Source organism: Quercus robur, chromosome 8 (assembly GCF_932294415.1).
Source record: "Quercus robur chromosome 8, dhQueRobu3.1, whole genome shotgun sequence".
NCBI classification, from domain to species: domain Eukaryota; kingdom Viridiplantae; phylum Streptophyta; class Magnoliopsida; order Fagales; family Fagaceae; genus Quercus; species Quercus robur.
In genome coordinates this window covers 67,508,832-67,519,788 of record NC_065541.1, presented here as the reverse complement: position 1 = coordinate 67,519,788, position 10,957 = coordinate 67,508,832, and the positions used below count along the sequence as shown (strand labels likewise).

At 34.4% G+C, this 10,957-nt stretch overlaps 2 protein-coding genes across 2 annotated transcripts; one reads left to right on the top strand and one right to left on the bottom strand.

The window, feature by feature from the left end:
- The first annotated feature begins 1,805 nt into the window (after positions 1-1,805).
- On the top strand, positions 1,806-3,542 carry LOC126697875 (WRKY DNA-binding transcription factor 70). Its single transcript, XM_050395011.1, has 3 exons — positions 1,806-2,363; positions 2,809-2,910; positions 3,004-3,542. The coding sequence occupies exons 1-3, from the start codon at positions 2,002-2,004 to the stop codon at positions 3,518-3,520; spliced, it is 981 nt and encodes a 326-aa protein (XP_050250968.1). The 5' UTR covers positions 1,806-2,001; the 3' UTR covers positions 3,521-3,542.
- A 1,397-nt stretch (positions 3,543-4,939) lies between these two features.
- Positions 4,940-9,205, bottom strand: LOC126697873 (WRKY transcription factor 55). The gene is made up of 3 exons (XM_050395010.1): positions 8,525-9,205; positions 7,864-7,995; positions 4,940-5,859 (listed from the first exon to the last, which is right to left on the bottom strand). The coding sequence occupies exons 1-3, from the start codon at positions 9,034-9,036 to the stop codon at positions 5,421-5,423; spliced, it is 1,083 nt and encodes a 360-aa protein (XP_050250967.1). The 5' UTR covers positions 9,037-9,205; the 3' UTR covers positions 4,940-5,420.
- Positions 9,206-10,957: the final 1,752 nt, after the last annotated feature.

The window sequence follows — 10,957 nt, the reverse complement described above, 5'->3', positions numbered from 1 at the left end:
TTGGGTAAATATATAAAAGATTCTAGCAATTCAAGAATAAGTGTTTTACTTGATGCCTGTCATTTCCATCACCAAAAGCACATGCAAAGAACTTGATAAGCTGTTTAAAATTTTAATAAGGTGATCCAAATCAAACCAGGGAATCCATTATACCATATCTAAAGTTGGAGAATTAAGATGCCTCAGAAGTCAGAACTACTCATGGGATTGGAGGAAGGTCCTTAAACTAAGAGAAGTCATTAGATCAATATATCTAATGTTCCAAGTTGGAATGGAGCAGACATCTCACTATGTAATGATAACTATAGCACCCTCTGGGTGCTTTGTTCCTCAAGATTTAATTGGATTTAAAGCAGCCATTTTCAATTAGTGTAAATTGATATGGTTCTCGAGAGCCATTCCTAGACATGCATTTATTTGTTGGTTAGCATTGAGGAACAAGTTAACCACTAAGGACAGATTAGGAAGTTGGGGAGACAATGGTGAATAGGTGATGTCTAATGTCTTATGTCCTATGTGCAGACTGCAATTGGATGCCAATTTTGGGTAAAATTATTGAAAGCCAAATGTTTGTTGCGAAAAAGAAAGTACACTAAAGCGACACAATCTTCTTGATAAAATCTATAAATGACTTGTTTTTAGTAAGAGGCGGACATTATTGTATATATGTAAATTTTAGTCCATATATTTAACCCAAAAAAAAATTGGTCCATATATGGTATACATCAGTATTCTTGTGCATTTTCATATGTTTTCGAGCCTCCTTTTTAAAATGAAATGTATATTTTGTCTTATGTTTATCTTTTTATCAATTTTTGGTTTTAAGTGAAATGACATTTGTTCAAATGCACCTTTTTGGATAAGTATAAATTTTTTGTTGTTGATGAATTAGTTGATAGTGATAGTTTTTTTTTTTTTTTTTTGATAGAAGATAGAAATTTCATTTTAGCATAATCTAAATATATATGTGTGTGAAGCTCTCTCATGAGACTTGAACATCAACCCTTACTCTTCATATCTTATAAGCACTTATATTTATAGAGTGACTATTGCACAAAAGATGTGTGGTAGTGTTGACGTAATAGTTATTATATCATGTACGTGTTTATAATTTAACACAAAGAAGTTAAAAGTTGATTTAAAAAAAAAAAAAAAAAAAACAAATAATGAATAGAGGGGAGACGACAAATGTGACTTTCCTATTTGAACATGATTATAGTATCATTATATCCGCTCTCGGATGAGACTCCATGCTCGTAATATGTGACAAATTTACTTATTATTCTTTGGACCCTTTTAAATAGAATTGAAATATAAAGAACACTATTACACGACTAGTTGTTGGTGAGGCTTGTACCCAAATTCCGAGACTTATTATCCAGAATCTTACCGGCTAGGCCTTAATGTTGTGAAAGTTGAAAAGTTGCCACCAGCATTTATCATCACAACGATATATACAAAAGGTTCTGCAACAAGATTTAAATTGTACACCCTAGCTAGAGAAAAGAAGGTGAGTAAAGTTAAAAAAAAATGAATTCAGATTCATTCAGATACACTGAATGTACTAGTAATAATCATGGTAAATAGTGGTGAGGTAGGGGAGCGAGGTCCATGATCTGAAAAAGTTCGTATAAAGTAAAAGAAGTTACTATGCCAGATAAGCTGAAAGGGAAAGTAGCCAGCGTAAGCCTAACATCATGGTAGAAACGTCAGCACGGGCTTTGTAAGCATCTGCGTGGAATTTTCGTTCTTGCTTTCCTATGAAATGATCTATCGCCCCTCTTTCCTTACAGCTTCCGTTAAATTACTTCTCCATTTCCTCATCATCTCATTCTGTAGCTCATATAAAAAAAACACACACGCCCTTATCCCTTTCATATTCTCACCCTCCTCATCCCCACCAACACCATCTCCCAGTACTCTATAGCCAGTTAATTTTTTCATCTTTCAAACAAACAAACAAACAAGATCATCAACTATCTAGATCCACAAACACATACTATGGAAACTACTCATCCTTGGTCTGAAGGTCCATCAACTACTCGGAAAAAGGTTATCAAAGAGCTAGTTGAAGGCCGAGACTATGCAACCCAGCTTAAGTCCATTCTCCACAAGCCCTTGGAAATAACTCATGACCATGCCTCACCCTCACCCTCACCTCATGAACTTGTCTCGAAAATCTTGAGATCTTTCACTGAGACTCTTTCCGTATTCACTTCTTCTTGTGAGTCTGGTGAAGTAATTCATCAGAATCTGGCTGTTTCCCATGCTGATTCACATTGCGATGACCCCAGGTCTGATGACTCTGGCGAGAGTAGAAAGAGGCCAACTCCCAAGGATCGGAGAGGCTGTTATAAGAGAAGGTATATTTTTTTCCTATAATTTTTTATATATTATTACCGGCCACCACTCTTTTTAATTAAGTTCTTATATATGAAGATTATAAGGTCATATATAGTAGTACTCATCTTCTTCAATTATGTGATCTAATACTTATAATATATATATATATATATATATTTAATTAAACTGATCCGTATGGGAATTAATCATAGCAATTGGGATGGTTTTAATCATGTGCTATATGGTCTCAAAAAAAATCATGTGCTATATGGCTCACTTTTGCTGAATGTACTTTTCTGTCAGAACTGTGAACTGACCCCTTTCAATTTCACCTTTTTTTGAAGGGTTTGGATTTAAGTGGCTATTTTTTATTAGCTTGAGAAATTGTACTTTTTTTGAAACCATTAGTTTCAATGTGACATCAATTAGACATGGATTCCAATGGTTGTGTTTTGTTGTTTGCAGGAAGACCACACAGACATGGGCAAAAGTTTCTCACACAACGGATGACGATCATGCATGGAGAAAGTATGGCCAAAAGGAGATCCTCAATGCTAAACACCCAAGGTCTTTATTTATTCTTTTGTTCAAGGTTGCTCTTTTATTAGAAGCTAGCTAGTTAAGAAGAGGTAGCTAATTGGATTTGTGAATATATAACAGGAGTTACTTCAGATGTACACGGAAGTACGACCAAGGGTGCCGAGCAACCAAACAAGTGCAGAGAATGGAAGAAGACCCACAAATGTATCAAATCACATACATAGGGCTTCACACTTGCAAAGACCCTCTAAAGGCACCACAAATCATCATGGAACCTGATACTTGGGAAACATATATTGTTAATCCCCCAGACTCAATGTGGGGCAATGGCAAACTAGCTGATCATGATCAAGCGCTAAGCTCATCCACTACCCCAACCATAAAACAAGAATCCAAGGAAGAAGCACTAAGTGATCTAACTGATAACCTCTCCTCCTTGGGTACTGATAATAATAATAGTTATTTGTGGACAGATTTTAAGGATTTTGAATTGGTTGGGCCTGCAATTATGTCCCCCAAGTTGGGGTCCGATAACGGAGACGTGGTGTCTACTATGTACTCCTGTACGGAGACGGCTTCTCATGGTTTGGACTTTGGTGGTCATTTTGATGGTGATTTCAATTTTGATGATATTTAGTAGTACTAAGTAGTAGTTCCTCTAGCCTAAGGCGTCCATGTAAAAGTTAATGTAACGTTTTTTTTGTGTAATATGATTTCCTGTACCATGTGACATTACTTTCCCCGCTTGCAAGGAAATAATGATGTTTATAGTAAGTTTAAGTTTGCAGGAAATTTGTGATTATATTTACTTTTGGGGGGGGGGGGGGGGGGGGGGGGGAAGTATATTATTGATATCTAGAACATGGGCCCAGGAGATAATACCAAAGATTCAAAATCACCAAAATTTCCAAACATTTGTGGAAAAAGTGGTATGAAAGGCCGGGTGGGGTCTGACAAGATGGAATGCTTTTTTTTCTCAATTATCATGGAAAGACTTCATATTCGATCCTCTAGATGGTCCAAAATTTGTTTATCAAGCACATGATACTTGCGGACTTTACCACACGATTTGATCATAGCTTATCCCCAAAATCGCAACCTGTTTTTCTACGAAGTTAGATATGTAGTATAAACGCAGAATTTCTCTACATCTACCCACAAATGTACAGGGTTTAGATTTCTTTAAGTCTAAAGCAATAAGACAAAAGGAGAGGCAGTGAGTGGACAGTATTGTCGCCAAAAAGTGTAGTCCTAGGACAATGCGTATTTAAAGGGGAAAGTGGAAAATTGAATTGGTGGAAAGAATGAATGACAACAAATATGTAGGATAGGACCGTTAATATGTAAAGTAAACAACGAAATTGAATTATGTCATGATTCGAAAGATCGAATCAACTTAAATCTTATTCCGCCCATGCATGCATTTGGCCAAATGATCCTAACTTCAATCTCGCATGTTATTTTTTGTGCCTCTTGTGGTCAAGTAAATTCACACGAAAGGACCTATCAAACCTTTCATATATATATATTCCCATCGTTAAGTCACACTTGTGTGAATAACAATGCACTACACATAAATGTATAATAGTTTTATTGCAATTGCTCAATTCAGAATTCACCGTCACCAAGTTTAACACAAAAATTCATGTCACCTCTTATAACTGTGATTTATTGTCATTTTAGTTAACAAAGTTTAAAAATTTGTCATTTTAGTCTACTAATTTTGTTAACGTGGGTAGTGGTCATTGTTGTCCTTCCATCTATTGTGGCTAATTTTTTAAAATGTCAAATTTTTTAAAATTAGAAGATTAAAATGACTTTTTTTTTTAAAGTCGGAAGATTAAAATGACAATTGATCAAAGTTAATGGACTAATATAACAATTTTTTAACTTAATGTACTAAAATAACAATTGATTAAAGTTAAAAGCTGTAAAGTGTATTTTTGCCTATAAAGTTTTATAGAAACAAAAATGCTTGTCTAATTGAAAAATTAGGACTTGCATGCATATCATGCCTAGCTATAGGCTATAGTAAACTTGTAGCAACACAAAAGTATAAAAGCCACATGAAAAACATAGTATATTAAAATGGTACAAAAGTTAGCAAATAATTAGTTACATCCCTGAAAAACTCAATTAAGGTTGACCTAACAAGAAGAAGTTGCCGGATAATAAATCTTTAGGATTGGTTACCTAGCTACTTTCTTTCCCAAGTATGGAGAAGGAAATCCATTTGCAGCAGTCAGTCTGGCAGGTATGCATACAAAGCTCATTGTATAGTGTAGACCTCTTCCTATATATGATCAATAACTATAATGTAATGTAAGGTGGACATTTATGACCACCAAGTTTACACAAAGTGCGGTTCCAAAATTTTGATCTGCCCATACTTGAAGTTGCCGATAAATGGATGGTTCGAATTTTATTACCTCTAAATATGCTTGATCTACTTTACTACCAAAAGTAAAAGGTGCAATAGGAAGAAATAAATCATAATCAGCTCCACAAAATTATTAAATTTCCTGTTAGTCCATCGATCAACCTTGTTTGTCACCTGGCTTCCATTTAACATCTTCGGGGGCTTGGAATAGAAAATCCATGCTATTGCTACTACTGCTGCCTGAGTTAAACATTACATCAGCCATATCTGCAACCGGGAATTCAACTTCTTTGCCACTTCGTGTGGTGGAAGGACCCGCACCACTACCACTTCCTCCCCTTCCTAGACTGTCCATTGAGAGCCAACTGCTTAGAGGAACTGAACTAGATGGTAGAGGCTGGGAAGCTATAAATTGGGCAATGTCATGTGAAATTTGATCAGGTGGTGGTGGAATTGATGGTGCCGTGGATGACATGTGGCATGTGTGACCACCTCGATATGTCACTTCAAACATGTAGGGATCGTCATCCAGCCTCTGCACGAGTTTCTTGGCTGGGCATTGGTATAACTTCTGGTGGGTGCACCTAAAGTAACCTCTGATGAAGACGGCCATCGACCAAAATACAAGTAAACGAATAAGAAATCAAAATTATAACAACCCTTAAGTTAGAAAAAGTCCAAAATTGAATATTCTCTCAGCTCCTATATATTTATTTTTTTAGTAATGGTTGTTTGTCTCATATGAAGGTAGGTAGACTCCACAAATGTGAGTTCTATCATCGTGATGGGAATGTTATATTCAATGATTCTACCTTCTCCATGTGAGTGCAAGTTACACATTAAGGGAAAAAAAAAAAAAAAAAAAGAAGAGAAAAGAGAATTTAATATATCATAACTGATCTTAAACTTTTGAATTAAGTGGTGTTTATATATATTAAGACCTCAATTAAAGTCTCTTCAAGTGGTACAAGTCAATAGTAATTAAGGTTGTAAACAAATCAACCCAAGCTGAGAATTTAAATTTTATGTTTATTCATTTAATTCACAAACTGAGCTCAAGTTTATTAACAACTAAATTACATATTCAAGTCTAGTTTGTTTTCTAATTGGACAAGCTCAATTTTATTCATGAACTACTTGATCAACTTCCTTTTTTTTTTTTTTTTTTTTTTTTTTTTTCTTTTTTTGCATGTATTATAAACACAATAAGTAAAAAATTTTACTCCTTCACTAGTCTATTAATATCACCATTGTATTATAAATAGCAATTTGATATATTATAAATTTATTTACAAATTTACACAATTCAATGCCATATCTATCTAAATATATTTTACACATGTATGCATCTAAACATATAATATTAAATATACTAATTCAAGTCTTAGATTAATGAGTTTGTTCATTGACACATTATTATATTTAATCTTGACTCATTTAATTGTTAAGTCTAAATTTGAGCTTGAGCTTGACTCATTTCCTAAATAAACAAACAACAACAATATTTTTTCCCAAAACAAGATCAAGCAAATCATAAATAGTTCAGTTTACTTACAACCCTAGCTAAAGGTGGTGTGTGGCAAGCTGAGAAAAGTTATCAAGTTCCTTTTTGCAGTAATTGGAAGGAAAATATAGAGCATGTACATTGAGTCCACACAAGAGTACATTACACAAAAGAAGCCTACAAAGTCCATGTAAATGATCTTTGGAAAAATGCCAAACTATATGGTATTCTTAATGATATGTACTAAACCAAAAAAGGAATGATATAGCGTTAGGTTGTTATGGACATGGACTTGTGGGGTTCCTATGGATGAGGATAAGGGAGAGCTAGTAGGACCTGTTTGTGAAATAAAAAGAGAGAGATCTCAAAATTAATGGAGAAACAATGACTCACACGTTTGAATGGAATTCCAAATAGGAGAAAGAATAAAGAATTTTACGAATTAAAAATAACATGATTAGGCACAAATTTATAGACTTAAGTTTTTAGATGAAGTAATATGCTTATGTTAAATTAAGACACCAGTTAAAAGATCTTTTTTTTTTTTTTTTTTTTTTTTTTTTTTTTTAAATTTTTAAATTTAAAAAAAAAAAAAGTTAAAAGTTTCTCCAACAAAATTAATCAAAGCATTAATACAGGTCGTTTTCCAACAAGTAGTAAACCTTAATTGGTTTGTAGAATGAGTCAATTTCTGGCAGACCCATTCACATGAATTTGATCAAAGTCTTAAAGAGAGGTTAGAGTTAGAATTTGTAATTGACAGTTTTACAAAATTTAATAAGAGACCTAATTAATTTCTAAGAAATTCACCTATCTGATATTAGCTTTGAATTGATAGTCATATGCATTGTAGAGGACGCATGGATCCGGTCAAAGTCCAAGGAGTAAGCAAAGGTAAAAGCAAGCGTCAATAGATTTGATAGTACTGTAGCGTTTTTGATCAAAGGCCTTACTTGTATATTCAATGCATTAATATTGAAAGTGTCAAACTAATAACAAGAATCATTGAATGCATAATCATAAATCTAATTAATTTGCCTCTCACTGTAACCAATAACCACGATAATGATATAAATATATGGCCGTCATTAATTACCTTGGGTATTTTGAGCCAAGTATCTCTTTCTGGCCGTATTTCCTCCATGTAAAGCCGTCCTCCGGTGGAATCTCAGTATTTCCAATCCGAGGTACAGGCACCGTCAATGTCCGTCTCTCCCCATCATCCCTCCTGTTTATTTAAAATCATAAAACATAACTATATATTAATATTGGTACCCTAAATGACAAGGTAATTAATTAAAGATCTTAATCACTTACCTATGTTTCATTAGTTCCAACAAAATCAAGACTTTTCTTATAATATGTAACAGGAGCTATAATCAACTTGGTATATATGAAGAAGAAACTACATCTAGGATATTGTGCTTCTCTGACTAACTAGCTAGCTAATGGTTTTTCCATTTCTAAGAAACAACTTCTTACCGTTTTACTTTCAAAACGTTTTCATTTTGGTTCTAATTATTATTTGCGTGTTTCCAAAGAAAGCGCAAAAGCAATAATCCATGAAATGGTTGTCTACTTTAGGTTTCTTCTTTTCCTTTTTGGCAAGTAAAGTTTACTTTTAGGTTTAGAGCCAGAGAGGAATGATTCCAAGTCGCCCATATTGAGAAGAAAATATTGTAACAGTACTGACCTGAATAAAAACTTGAATCACATACATTTGAATTAGATTTTCCAAAGTTGAAAATATATCTCACCTTCTTCGCTGTCTTTGTGAGGATGAATTACCAGTACCCGAATCTGATACGTCAATTGGTGGAACCGGAAACTCTCCTCCTCCTGTGCTCCTAGATCGTGCAGAAGCTTCCGCATGATCTCTTCCAGCTGCTGCAACATGGACATCGGACCCCAATTTCTGCGTCTCAAATGGGTTCCTGCTTTGATCAGCTTGAAGTTGTAATTGAAATATGTCCATTGCTGGGGTGTAATTAGACCTTAGCCATCCCTGCAGATCAGCAGCTGCTTCAATCTGAGTCTGTTGTGACTCCTGTGGTTGTCGGATTAGCATGTTCATGGGGTTGTGTGACATGGGGTCCCGATATTGAGTAGTGTATAGTCGTTCCCTTGCTGTATTGAAAACCTTTATGATTTCAACACAGGATGTTAAGAGCATGTTGTGCTGGTCAGTGAGGTTTGGTAGGTTTGCTTCAAGTTCTCTTGCTAACTTACACCCTTGACGGATTATAGATATTGGATTTATCTCCTCCATGGTTTATCTGAGATTTTTCTCTCTGCTTAATTTTTCTTTGGCTTAATTTGTCTTAGATTTGAACATATATAGTATGAGGAAATTTAAATGGGATTGATGTAAACCTTTCGGTGGGCTTTGATGATGCTGATATTCATACTAAGAGAGAAAGATTGAGGAAATTATTCCAAGTTTGAGTTTCTTTCACACGGTAGACCTTTACAATATAATAGAAAGAACTTGGAAAAATGACTTAGTCATGGTCCGCAAAAGGATTTCAAACTTTTTCCTTAGTCTAGAGGAAGACCTTGCCCCATTGAATCCAAACTTTTTGGACCCCTCGGAGAATTTTCTGAGGTTTGAAGTGCGACCATGTTTGTTTTTTTCTATTTGCAAAATTGAAGAAGTATGACCATGCATTGCATATAAAAAAAATGAAGCAAGTTCTTGGTCCTTAATTTGAAGGTTTAGTGGGCCGGGGCTATAGATTCTTCCATCCATCATACATGTGTATTACAATTCCTATGCTAAATTGATTCAAACCTTTACCCTACGTCGTGGATCATGACCATGTATGTGGTCTACCCTCATATGACAAACAACGTCCATATACCCACCATGGTCAAGATTCCATGGGGTCCCAATGTCCCATGCCACGTTAATTAACCTTCTTACTACTTGCATATATATGTTTACCGGAAATAATAATTCTCTATTTGTACCAAACTTTTCTTTCAAATTTTTCTAGAAGTTCTCTATAGATTTTAACAAGGAAGACAGCAGAAATATAATAGAAAGAACATATATAGGTCACCCTTCTCGAATGGCTTAATTTATAAAGGGAAAGTTTGTGGAAATAGCCTATCGATGTCCATACAATATTGATCTCCCCAAAATTTAATATTATTGCAAGTAATTGATTAAAATACTCTAATTATGAAATTACATAAGAACTAAGCACTTTCTTTCGATGATCTTATATTCATCTCAAAGAAGAAAAATTTACAATTGTTTAAGGCATTACATTATTTTTTCAAGATACAGTTGTACTTTCACCTATTAAAAAAAGATTTTTTTTTTTAAAATTTTTATTTTTATAAAAAAGTCCATTCAAATGAATACTTTAAAAAGTGTATATGCCCTTGTTCCGCCACTGAAAGGTACGTTTATTGGTTAGCCATTGAATGTGAACTCAAATATCACTTCATTCCAATAATGGTGGGTGTAGCAATTTTAATACGTTTGGATTGGGCGTTTTGCCCAATCCTTGCGTTTTGCGTTTTGTCTGTGGGCCTAAGTGTATTGTGTATAGACCCACAAAAGTCATCCAAACTCAGATTTCAATATCAATTTGGGTCCTACATAATTATTCACACATTTAAAAATTATTTTATTATAGTGTTTTTAGTAATAAATTTTTAATTTTTAGCAAATAAACGATATTCAAAATTTCAAATACACCTTATATGGACGAGGCCGCGCGCAATCACATTTGAAAGGACTGATGACCTGTTGCCTGTTAATGGGGAGGGCCCAACACACTACACATGCCGCTTGGGACAAAAAAACACCAAATAAATTATAACAACAATGAGCTTTGGACATTTTTCAAGCTTGACCCAATGGAACTTCGTGAATGCTCCCTTCCATACTCCAAAACATGGTAAGCTTCAATAAGCACCACATTTTCAGAGAACCAACTTTGTTTGTAGATATACTGTATATTGATGTATATTTTGTATGTATAATCAATGTACAATAAAGAGTTTTATACAAGCTAAGTATGTGTGAAGTATAAGTAATATGAATATACTACAAGTATAGTATACTGGGCTAAGTTTGATGAGTTAGGCTAAGCTAGACTAAGTTATATACTAACATCCCCTCTCAAACTTGAGTGGCAAGGAGAAAGCCAACTGGAGTTTGGATATAAGATCTCGAA